Source organism: Oncorhynchus kisutch, unplaced genomic scaffold, assembly GCF_002021735.2.
Source record: "Oncorhynchus kisutch isolate 150728-3 unplaced genomic scaffold, Okis_V2 Okis02a-Okis13b_hom, whole genome shotgun sequence".
NCBI classification, from domain to species: domain Eukaryota; kingdom Metazoa; phylum Chordata; class Actinopteri; order Salmoniformes; family Salmonidae; genus Oncorhynchus; species Oncorhynchus kisutch.
In genome coordinates, this window is record NW_022261979.1 from 846089 (window position 1) to 858858 (window position 12770).

The following is a 12770-nucleotide window of genomic DNA, read 5'->3' on the forward strand; positions in this document are numbered from 1 at the left end:
TCTCCTTCAATCTGTTCTTCTCTCCTCTCTCATACTCTAGCCCTCTCTCCATCCCCCTCTCCTTCAATCTGTTCTTCCCTCCTCTCTCATACTCTAGCCCTCTCTCCATCCCCCTCTCCTTCAATCTGTTCTTCCCTCCTCTCTCATACTCTAGCCCTCTCTCCATCCCCCTCTCCTTCAATCTGTTCTTCCCTCCTCTCTCATACTCTAGCCCTCTCTCCATCCCCCTCTCCTTCAATCTGTTCTTCCCCCCCTCTCTCATACTCTAGCCCTCTCTCCATCCCCCTCTCCTTCAATCTGTTCTACCCTCCTCTCTCATACTCTATCCCTCTCTCCATTCCCCTCTCCTTCAATCTGTTCTTCCCTCCTCTCTCCATTCCCCTCTCCTTCAATCTGTTCTACCCTCCTCTCTCATACTCTATCCCTCTCTCCATTCCCCTCTCCTTCAATCTGTTCTCCCTCCTCTCTCATACTCTATCCCTCTCTCCATTTCCCCTCTCCTTTAATCTGTTCTTCCCTCCTCTCTCCATTCCCCTCTCCTTCAATCTGTTCTTCCCTCCTCTCTCCATTCCCCTCTCCTTCAATCTGTTCTTCCCTCCTCTCTCCATTCCCCTCTCCTTCAATCTGTTCTTCCCTCCTCTCATACTCTAGCCCTCTCTCCATTCCCCTCTCCTTCAATCTGTTCTTCCCTCCTCTCTCATACTCTAGCCATCTCTCCATTCCCCTCTCCTTCAATCTGTTCTTCCCTCCTCATGCTCCCTCCCCCCTTCTCATGCTCATACTCTAGCCCTCTCTCCATTCCCCTCTCCTTCAATCTGTTCTTCCCTCCTCATGCTCCCTCCCCCCTTCTCATGCTCATACTCTAGCCCTCTCTCCATTCTGTTCTTCCCTCCTCATGCTCCCTCCCCCCTTCTCATGCTCATACTCTAGCCCCTCTTCTCCATTCCCCTCTCCTTCAATCTGTTCTTCCCTCCTCTCTCATACTCTAGCCCCTCTCTCCATTCCCCTCTCCTTCAATCTGTTCTTTCCTCCTCTCTCATACTCTATCCCTCTCTCCATTCCCCTCTCCTTCAATCTGTTCTTGCCTCCTCTCTCATACTCTAGCCCTCTCTCCATTCCCCTCTCCTTCAATCTGTTCTTCCCTCCTCTCATACTCTAGCCCTCTCTCCATTCCCCTCTCCTTCAATCTGTTCTTGCCTCCTCTCTCATACTCTAGCCCTCTCTCCATTCCCCTCTCCTTCAATCTGTTCTTCCCTCCTCTCTCATACTCTAGCCCTCTCTCCCATTCCTCTCTCCTTCAATCTGTTCTTCCCTCCTCTCTCCATCCCCCCTCTCCTTCAATCGGTTCTTCTCTCCTCTCTCATACTCTAGCCCATCTCTCCATCCCCTCTCTCCTTCAATCTGTTCTTCCCTCCTCTCTCATACTCTAGCCCTCTCTCCATCCCCCCTCTCCTTCAATCTGTTCTTCCCTCCTCTCTCATACTCTAGCCCTCTCTCCATCCCCCTCTCCTTCAATCTGTTCTTCCCTCCTCTCTCATACTCTAGCCCTCTCTCCATCCCCCCTCTCCTTCAATCTGTTCTTCCCCCCTCTCTCATACTCTAGCCCTCCTCTCCATCCCCCTCTCCTTCAATCTGTTCTACCCTCCTCTCTCATACTCTATCCCTCTCTCCATTCCCCTCTCCTTCAATCTGTTCTTCCCTCCTCTCTCCATTCCCCTCTCCTTCAATCTGTTCTACCCTCCTCTCTCATACTCTATCCCTCTCTCCATTCCCCTCTCTTCAATCTGTTCTTCCCTCCTCTCTCATACTCTATCCCTCTCTCCATTCCCCTCTCCTTTAATCTGTTCTTCCCTCCTCTCTCCATTCCCCTCTCCTTCAATCTGTTCTTCCCTCCTCTCTCCATTCCCCTCTCCTTCAATCTGTTCTTCCCTCCTCTCTCCATTCCCCTCTCCTTCAATCTGTTCTTCCCTCCTCTCATACTCTAGCCCTCTCTCCATTCCCCTCTCCTTCAATCTGTTTCTTCCCTCCTCTCTCATACTCTAGCCATCTCTCCATTCCCCTCTCCTTCAATCTGTTCTTCCCTCCTCATGCTCCCTCCCCCCTTCTCATGCTCATACTCTAGCCCTCTCTCCATTCCCCTCTCCTTCAATCTGTTCTTCCCTCCTCATGCTCCCTCCCCCCTTTCTCATGCTCATACTCTAGCCCTCTCTCCCATTCTGTTCTTCCCTCCTCATGCTCCCTCCCCCCTTCTCATGCTCATACTCTAGCCCTCTCTCCATTCCCCTCTCCTTCAATCTGTTCTTCCCTCCTCTCTCATACTCTAGCCCTCTCTCCATTCCCCTCTCCTTCAATCTGTTCTTTCCTCCTCTCTCATACTCTATCCCTCTCTCCATTCCCCTCTCCTTCAATCTGTTCTTGCCTCCTCTCTCATACTCTAGCCCTCTCTCCATTCCCCTCTCCTTCAATCTGTTCTTCCCTCCTCTCTCATACTCTAGCCCTCTCTCCATTCCCCTCTCCTTCAATCTGTTCTTGCCTCCTCTCTCATACTCTAGCCCTCTCTCCATTCCCCTCTCCTTCAATCTGTTCTTCCCTCCTCTCTCATACTCTAGCCCTCTCTCCATTCCTCTCTCCTTCAATCTGTTCTTCCCTCCTCTCTCATACTCTAGCCCTCTCTCCATTCCCCTCTCCTTCAATCTGTTCTTCCCTCCTCATGCTCCCTCCCCCCTTCTCATGCTCATACTCTAGCCCTCTCTCCATTCCCCTCTCCTTCAATCTGTTCTTCCCTCCTCTCTCATACTCTAGCCCTCTCTCCATTCCCCTCTCCTTCAATCTGTTCTTCCCTCCTCTCTCATGCTCCCTCCCTCTCATACCCCCCCTCCCTCCTCTCATGCTCCCTCCCCCCTTCTCATGCTCCCTCCCCCCTTCTCATGCTCATACTCTATCCCTATCTCCTCTCTCATGTTCCCTCCCCATGCTCCCTCCCTCCTCACTCATACTCCCTCCCTCTAGTCTGTCCATAGAGAACAGGAAGGGTTGAGGTGTACTGAGAGGTAGTGATTTATTACTCTGACCCCTGTGTATGTGTGTCTCACCATAGGGAACAGGCCCAGGGAGTGGAAGCGTCGGGGTGTACTGAGAGGTAGTGATTTATTCCGGAGGTTCTTCAGCTCTTCCTGGGCCTCATGGAGCATTTCCATACACTCTGCATACTTATCCTCCAACTCCCTCAGCTAGACGAGGGGGGGGGGGGGGGGGAAGAGAGAGAGAGAGTAGAGTAGAGTAGAGGAGAGTGAAAAGAAAGCGCAAGAGAAGAAGAGCAAGAGATTATCAGAAAACTATATGGACAATATCACAATTGTTGTAAATAATGTCAGTGATAATCATATGCTGTTGAAGCATCAGGGGGACATCAAACACTATTCTATTTAAATATGGTTAGAGATTGTATTGTATTGAATTATATAACCCAACTTCCACTAGACTCATTCCATGGAGGGCCGAGTATCTGCATGTTTTCACTCCTCCCTTGTACTTGATTGATGAATTAGGGTCAGTAATTCGTAAGGAACCCCCCTCACCTGGTTGTCTCAGTCTTAATTGAAAGGAAACACCAAAAACCAGCAGACACTAGGCCCTCCATGGAATGAGTTTGACACCCCTGGCATAATGGAAAACATCCCTAGCGTGGTAATTGGGTCTCGTTAGGCAGTGCTTATTGTCCTCTTGGTAATTGATTAATGAGGCCTTACTGTACCTCAGCAGTGAGCTGGCGCTGGGCATCTTTGGCAGCCCCTAGATGCTGGGTGAGCTCTTGGTTTTCCACTGCATACTGTGGAACAGACGTGACTGTTAGTCCCTTAGGGCTATAAGCTCACACACATCATCATCGACACACTGATAACAGCTATAACAGACTAGTTGTGTTCCAGGTCGGCGTCTTTGCAGCTGTGCCTTTCTGAAGATGTCTATATTATGAATATGGTTCTACTTCTCCAGGCGCTGTGACATCAGAAAAATCTGCAGAGCGGGACTGTAAGAAAGGCGACCTGGAACGTGTCCATTGGCCTGGACCGTGGCAGGCAGTCTGGGTCATTACTGGCCTGGCCACTCACAGACTTGGACTTCTTCTGCAGGTCTACGATCTGGGACAGGAGGTGTGTGATCTCCTCCTGCTGGCGAGACCCATCGTCCGTCTTCCTCGCCAGCTCCTCCGCCAGGGTGGACATCTGGTGGTTGGCATCTCCTAGTGGGCGCACGGGACGGGGCAAAATAAATGACATGAGCAAAGAGCATCCACCATGAATCCGTGTTGTTGACCTCTCATAGACCTCCTCCATAGCAACACTTAAATGTAGCTCCAGTGATACATGATGTTAACTGCCTAGCTAGGTGTTAGCAATATCTCCACCTAGTTCTCCTCATATGGCTCTCACACATCCAGTCCTATCAGATGTGTGAAGGGGAGTGAACAAGGGCAGAGGGAACATCCTTATTGGAATGAAACACTGCCCTGTTTTGCTTTCTCTCAGAGGGCCCAGGGGACAGGGGAGGTGAGACCTGAGCCGTGTGTGTGTCTGTGTGTGTGTGTGTGTGAGAGAGAGTGAGAGTGTGTGTGTACATGTTACTCACTCAGCTCTTTGACGACGTCGTTGACCAGCTGCTGCTCCTTCTCCTCGTACTCCTCTGTCTCCGTCTCCAGGTGACTGGCCTGGTGGGGGATGACAGGATGCAGCCACACATCATCATCACTGGTACCTCTGGTTTACTATGAAAATACTCTACTGAATCTTTCTGGTAAGCATCTGAGGTTATTCAATCAAATTAGCTCTCTCTTGCTAACATAATGGTATTTATTACAATGATCTCCCATGTGACCCGGCAATAAGTATTTCATTAGGTTGTTGTTTTGTTAAATTCCATATTATTATCTGACTGTAACAAAGTATTACCCAGTTGCCATCTCTTCACTGTCTAAGTTTAGTCAATGTTTATCAATGTACAGTGTTAACTGAACTGTAAAATGAATCCCCAGACTGTGATCTAAACCTCAGGGTGCAGAGCCATGATCGGTCCCCAAAGCAATGACATTCATATCTGACCTCTCCTTCACAGTATGGTCAGCAGGACACCGCCACAGAACTACACACAGGGTTAGTTAGCGACATGACTTTACCTCTGATCTGAGAGAGATGTTCTCTGCCTCCAGGTCTTTGAGTTTCTTCTGCAGTGAGTCCAGGGGGAAGTATCTTGGCACCGACAGTGTGGAGTCATTGTGGCGGATGCTGTGTGGACGAGACACAGTGACCGGTCAGTAAGTGACAAGAGACATAGGCTTCGTCCCAAATGGCATCCTATTCCCTACGAAGTGAACTACTTTTGACCACCAGGGCCCGTAGTGCAACATGTTGTGCACTGTTTGACCAGAGCCCTATGGGCCCTGGTCAAAGGTAGTGGACTACATAGGGACTAGGTTGCCATTTGGGACAGAACCCTACATTTGTAAAAACAGGGAATCATATCCACCGAAGGATAATTTTTTAATTTATTTCACCTTTATTTAACCAGGTAGGCTAGTTGAGAACAAGTTCTCATTTACAACTGCAACCTGGCCAAGATAAAGCAAAGCAGTGCGACAAAAAACAACAGAGTTACACCTGGAATAAACAAACGTACAGTCAATAACACAATGGAAAATCTGTATACAGTATGTGCAAATTAAGTAAGGAGGTAAGGCAATAAATAGGCCAAACTGGCAGAGTAATTACAACACGAGTGATAGATGTGCAAGTAGAAATACTTTTGTGCAAAGAGCAGAAAAAAAAGATACAAAAAAATATGAGGATGAGGTAGGTAGTTGGTTGGATGGGCTATTTACAGATGGGCTGTGTACAGATGGGCTATTTACAGATGGGCTATTTACAGATGGGGATATTTACAGATGGGCTATTTACAGATGGGCTATTTACAGATGGGTCTATTTACAGATGGGTCTATTTACAGATGGGTCTATTTACAGATGGGTCTATTTACAGATGGGTCTATTTACAGATGGGCTGTGTACAGATGGGTCTATTTACAGATGGGTCTATTTACAGATGGGTCTATTTACAGATGGGCTGTGTACAGATGGGTTTATTTACAGATGGGCTGTGTACAGATGGGTCTATTTACAGATGGGTTTATTTACAGATGGGTATATTTACAGATGGGCTATTTACAGATGGGATGTGTACAGATGGGCTGTGTACAGCTGCAGCGATCAGTAAGCTGCTCTGACAGCTGATGCTTAAAGTTAGAGAGGGAGATAAGTCTCCAACTTCAGTGATTTTTGCAATTCGTTCCAGTCATTGGCAGCAGAGAACTAGAAGGAAAGTCAGCCAAAGGAAGTGTTGGCTTTGTGGATGACCAGTGAAATATACCTGCTGGAGCGTGTGCTACGCGTGGGTGTTGCTATGGTGACCAGTGAGCTGAGATAAGGCGGAGCGTTACCTAGCAAAGACTTATAGATGACCTGGAGCCAGTGGGTTTGGTGACGAATATGTAGTGAGTGCCAGCCAACGAGAGCATACAGGTCGCAGTGGTGGGTAGTATATGGGGCTTTGGTGACAAAACAGATGGCACTGTGATAGACTGCATCCAATTTGCTGAGTAGAGTGTTGGAGGCAATTTTTTAAATTACATCGTCGAAGTCAAGGATCGGCAGGATAGTCAGTTTTACAAGGGTATGTTTGGCAGCATGAGTGAAGGAGGCTTTGTTGCGAAATAGGAAGCCGATTCTAGATTTAATTTAGGATTGGAGATTTTATTTGATCTTTATTTAACTAGGCAAGATCAGTTAAGAACAAATTCTTATTTTCAATGACGGCCTAGGAACAGTGGGTTAACTGCCTGTTCAGGGGCAGAACAACAGATTTGTACCTTGTCAGCTCGGGGATTTGAACTTGCAACCTTTCGGTTACTAGTCCAACACTCTAACCACTAGGCTACCTTGCCGCCCCAATGATGCTTAATATGAGTCTGAAAGGAGAGTTTACAGTCTAGCCAGACACCTAGGTATTTATAGTTGTCCACATATTCTAAGTCAGAACCATCCAGAGTAGTTATGCTAGGCGGGCGGGCAGTAAATCGGTTTAACAGCATGCATTTAGTTTTACTAGCGTTTCAGAGCAGTTGGAGGCTACGGAAGGAGTGTTGTATGGCATTGAAGCTCATTTGGAGGGTTGTTAACACAGTATCCAAAGAAAGGCCAGATTTATACAGAATGGTGTCGTCTGCGTAGAGGTGGATCAAAGAATCATCCGCAGCAAGAGCAACATCATTGATATATACAGAGAAAAAAGTCAGCCTGAGAATTGAACCCTGTGACACCCCCATAGAGACTGCCAGAGGCCCGGACAACAAATTTGAGATACCAAGGCTGTTGAGTCTGCTGATAAGAATACGGTGATTGACAGAGTCGAAAGCCTTGGCCAGGTCGATGAAGACGGCTGCACAGTACTGTTTTTTATCGATGGTGGTTATGATATCGTTTAGGACGATGAGCGTGGCTGAGGTGTACCCCTGACCAGCACGGAAACCGGATTGCATAGTGGAGAAGGTACGGTGGGATTCGAGATGGTCGGTGATCTGTTTGTTCACTTGGCTTTCGAAGACTTTACAATGACTGGGCAGAGCTGGCAGAGGGGTTCAACACCATATACAGACCAGACTGGAACCTTCTGCATAATTTAGACAACACGGATAGATGGAACAGTCAATCAATGTTTTACCACCAGTGTAACAGGACGCCTGGTAGTGTCTGCCATTAAGACGCTAGTGGGAACGCCACGGTCCTGGTTTTCACCCAACCGCTCTGTGTTTGAGGGGTAAGAGAAACAGGTCAGTTTGTCTGTATTTTCCCCCTGAGAGAACACAACAAACAAACCCAGCCTGCTGCCTCAGTGTCACAGTACCTCTGTCTGAGAGAACACAACAAACAAACCCAGCCTGCTGCCTCAGGGTCACACAGGGTCACAGTACCTCTGTCTGAGAGAACACAACAAACAAACCCAGCCTGCTGCCTCAGGGTCACACAGGGTCACAGTACCTCTGTCTGAGAGAACACAACAAACAAACCCAGCCTGCTGCCTCAGGGTCACACAGGGTCACAGTACCTCTGTCTGAGAGAACACAACAAACAAACCCAGCCTGCTGCCTCAGGGTCACACAGGGTCACACAGGGTCACAGTACCTCTGTCTGAGAGAACACAACAAACAAACCCAGCCTGCTGCCTCAGGGTCACACAGGGTCACAGTACCTCTGTCTGAGAGAAGAGGGGGATTTTCTGGACAAACAAATCAAAGGCCTTTATTCATCTTAAAGAAAACAGCCTTGAAGCTCCTTAAGCAGGAGCCACAAAACATATCAACTACCTGCCCTTTGGATGGACTTGTGGGACCAGGGAAATAAGAGCTTAAAGGCCCAGTGCAGCCAAAAACTAGACTTTGTGTTATATATACACATATCCACACTTTGAGGTTGGAATAATACTGTGAAATTGTGAAAATGATAATGCCTTTTTAGTGTAAGAGCTGTTTGAGAAGACCACCTGAAATCTGTCTGTTTTGGTGGGTTGAAGTTTTACATTTGTTAATAGAACAATATGAGAGTTCCAAACATCTCTCCCAATAACAGCTCGTTTTCAGTCCCCCCTCCCCACTCAGACCACTCCCAGACAGTCCTAGCTAAATTGTTCTTTGCTAAGTAGCTATTTTTGTTAATTTTGACCATTTTAATTGAAAACAAAATTACAGTAAGGTACACAATTGTTACCCAGATATGATTTGATATCGAAAATAAAAACAGCTGCATTGGCCCTTTAAGTTGAAATGTTATATCATTGTAAAAGGAGAATAGAATTGGGAGGAACAAGAGCAGAGAGACCTTACAGTAGGGACTAACCCCCAGGACTACATATAGCAGTCACCTCCTCTAGCTAAATGTTCTCTGCTGAGGAACCTGAACAGACCATAGTGGCATAGTGGGGGTTTACTGACAACGTCAAAATGAAGGAGTTTGGCTTTAAGAGGAACACGTGGATGTGATGAGTGGAGGGGAACAGGTCCGGTTGCTGTCTTTAGCATAACAACAACCATAGGAGTTGGCTATAAACCACAAACAGTTATCGGAACCAGGCTAATCTCACAGGTCGGGATGACAGATAGCAGACTCACGGGGTACAGGTGGACGAATCTCCTTCACTCTCCTCTGCTGCACTAGTGTAGAACTGGAGAAGCTCATCTTTCATAGACAGATCATGGCGCAGCTGAGAAACCTGCAGAGGGAGAGAGGGGGACAGAGAGGATGAGAAGGGAGAGAGATGAGGGAGGGAGAGAGAGGGGCAGAGGATGAGAAGGGAGAGAGATGAGGAAGGGAGAGAGGGGAACAGAGAGGATGAGAAGGGAGAGAGAGGGGCAGAGGGTGAGAAGGCAGAGAGATGAGAGGATAAGAAGGCAGAGAGATGAGGAAGGGAGAGAGGGGGACAGAGAGGATGAGAAGGGAGAGAGATGAGGGAGGGAGAGAGGGGGACAGAGGGTGAGAAGGCAGAGAGATGACAGAGGGTGAGAAGGCAGAGAGATGAGAGAGGGAGAGAGGGGGACAGAGGGTGAGTAGGGATAGAGATGAGAGAGGGAGAGGGGGACAGAGGGTGAGACGCAGAGAGATGAGGAAGGGAGAGAGGGGGACAGAGAGGATGAGAAGGGAGAGAGATGAGGGAGGGAGAGAGGGGGACAGAGGGTGAGAAGGCAGAGAGATGAGAGAGGGAGAGAGGGTAAGAAGGCAGAGAGATGAGAGAGGGAGAGAGAGGGAGACAGAGGGTGAGAAGGCAGAGAGATGAGAGAGGGGGACAGAGGGTGAGAAGGCAGAGAGATGAGAGAGGGAGAGAGAGGGACAGAGGGTGAGTAGGGATAGAGATGAGAGAGGGGGACAGAGAGGGTGAGATGAGAGAGGGACCGAGGGTGAGAAGGGAGATGGGTGAGAAATGAGAAATGTGGGAGAGATAAAATATCAACATTATGTCACATCTTCTCCTGGTTCTGAGAGAGAAAATAGCACACGTACACACACTCCACACACACCTCCTCTCGAATGTGCTCCACTTGCTCCTCCAGGAATTCATTTCTCTCACTGAGGGTTTTGTTCTTCTTCAGCAGTGACTGGCCGATGCGGGCGGCGAGCTCCAAGTCCCGTTCTTTCTGCAGGGGAGACAGAGGGGCTGGTTAGAGGGGCTGAGCATCATGCATCATGATCTAGGAATCAGGTCAAAGGGAGACAGTTGCTACTGTATGACAATGTTTGACTTGTCCTATGATGTGGTTAACTTGGCCTGGCAGAGAGATGTCTGAACGGCAGATTTGACTATCCAAACAGACAGCATTGTAAATGAATGTGCTCTAAGTGATAGACCAGGTTCTCTTACCTCTTCAAGCAGACGAGTAACAGCATCTATGTCACTGTATGTCTTAGTCATCTGGCCCACTCTTTCAGCACATAGAACTGTAGAGACAACAGAGAGGACAAACACAGTTAACAGCTGTAGAGACAACAGAGAGGACAAACACAGTTAACAGCTGTAGAGACAACAGAGAGGACAAACACAGTTAACAGCTGTAGAGACAACAGAGAGGACAAACACAGTTAACAGCTGTAGAGACAACAGAGAGGACAAACACAGTTAACAGCCGTAGAGACAACAGAGAGGACAAACACAGTTAACAGCCGTAGAGACAACAGAGAGGACAAACACACTTAACAGCTGTAGAGACAACAGAGAGGACAAACACAGTTAACAGCTGTAGAGACAACAGAGAGGACAAACACAGTTAACAGCTGTAGAGACAACAGAGAGGACAAACACAGTTAACAGCTGTAGAGACAATAGAGAGGACAAACACAGTTAACAGCTGTAGAGACAACAGAGATGAGAAACACAGTTAGCAGCTGTAGAGACAACAGAGAGGACAAACACAGTTAACAGCTGTAGAGACAACAGAGAGGACAAACACACTTAACAGCTGTAGAGACAACAGAGAGGACAAACACAGTTAACAGCTGTAGAGACAACAGAGAGGACAAACACACTTAACAGCTGTAGAGACAACAGAGAGGACAAACACAGTTAACAGCTGTAGAGACAATAGAGAGGACAAACACAGTTAACAGCTGTAGAGACAACAGAGATGAGAAACACAGTTAGCAGCTGTAGAGACAACAGAGAGGACAAACACAGTTAACAGCTGTAGAGACAACAGAGAGGAGAAACACAGTTAACAGCTGTAGAGACAACAGAGAGGAGAAACACAGTTAACAGTTGTAGAGACAACAGAGAGGAGAAACACAGTTAACAGCTGTAGAGACAACAGAGAGGACAAACACAGTTAACGGCTGTAGAGACAACAGAGAGGAGAAACACAGTTAACAGCTAGGCCATATCTGAGTGCAGTCATGTACTGTATGTATGCCTGACTGCTAAACAGCTGGGCAGGGCAGACAGACGGATATTTGAAATAGCTGAGTTATCAGAGGGCCACCTACTGTACACATCACACAGCCCTGCCTGATGACCTCAGAGACCTTTAGCAAGTTGTTGTTATCAGGTAGACTGACACACTGGCTCTGCCTCAATACTGTTTCCTTGATTCCTCGTTTCCTTGTGTCCTCTCAACCCTTCCTCACCTCATAGCTTTCTCAAAACGCCAGAGGAAATCCAGGAAAGGATTTGAGGAGAGGAAACGGGTTTGGAAGGTTTCCCTCTGAGGTTTTGGAAAAACCGAGAGACGACAGGAGAGGAGGGATCCAGGAAAGACTATTGAGACGGAGGAAGTGACAAGTGAGATGGTTTGGACTCTGACCTCACCTCAACCCCAGCTGAGCTGATAACAGCACGTTGCCAAACTGCAGTGTCATTCTCTGTTAATACAATGTTATGTTATTCCCAGCTGATGCACTGTCACTGCCAAAACATGACTAAATATATATATATATATATAGCACTCAACCCTGAGCCTATTTCTACCCCCTTTTTAGATCTTGTCTCATCGTTACAACTCCCCAACGGGCTCGGGGGGCAAAGGTCAAGTCATGTGTCCTCCAAAATATGACCTGCCAAACCGAGCTTCTTAACACCGTTCCGATGAGCCCAGAAGCCAGCCGCACCAACGTGTCGGAGGAAACACCATTCAACTGACGACCGCAGTCAGTCTGGCCCGTCACAAGGAGTCACTAGAGCACGATGAGCCAAGTAAAGCCCCCCCTCGCCAAATCCTCCCCTAACCCGGACGGCACTGAGCCAATTGCACGCTGCCCTATGGAACTCACGATCACTGGCGGTTGTGATACAGCTTAGGATCGAACCCGGATCTGTAGTGATAAAAACATTTAATCAATTTTAGATATAAAACAAAGAAGAACTTGGCAAAAGAAAAAGCTAAACTGCATATTAAAATGATTGTTGAACTTCAACTGTCATCTAAAGGCATATTCTAATAAGAAACCTGGGACTTACTCCTGCCTTTTCCAATTCTCTCTCAATCTCTCCAGCCACAGTTTGTTATCTACTAATGAGCACGTCAGAGCAGGTTCCCAAGACGCCAGAGGAAACAAAGGTAGGAACAACAGAGTCCAACTTCAATGTGGTTACTCCTAACTAACCTTGTGGATGTTGACAAAAGGGAGACTTGTGTCTTCAGACAGCTCCTGTGTGTTCTTTCTTTGGGGTTAAAGGGATACTTTG

At 47.6% G+C, this 12770-nt stretch overlaps 1 protein-coding gene across 1 annotated transcript in view; it reads right to left on the bottom strand.

Moving 5' to 3' along the window:
• Positions 1 to 12770, bottom strand: part of LOC109882791 (trafficking kinesin-binding protein 1-like) — a 44303-nt gene that overhangs the window by 14904 nt on the left and 16629 nt on the right. The window contains 8 exon segments of the mRNA XM_031811803.1: positions 3093 to 3230; positions 3755 to 3829; positions 4113 to 4243; positions 4630 to 4708; positions 5174 to 5282; positions 9214 to 9314; positions 10117 to 10233; positions 10458 to 10534. Coding sequence (XP_031667663.1) covers positions 3093 to 3230; positions 3755 to 3829; positions 4113 to 4243; positions 4630 to 4708; positions 5174 to 5282; positions 9214 to 9314; positions 10117 to 10233; positions 10458 to 10534 — 827 coding nt within the window.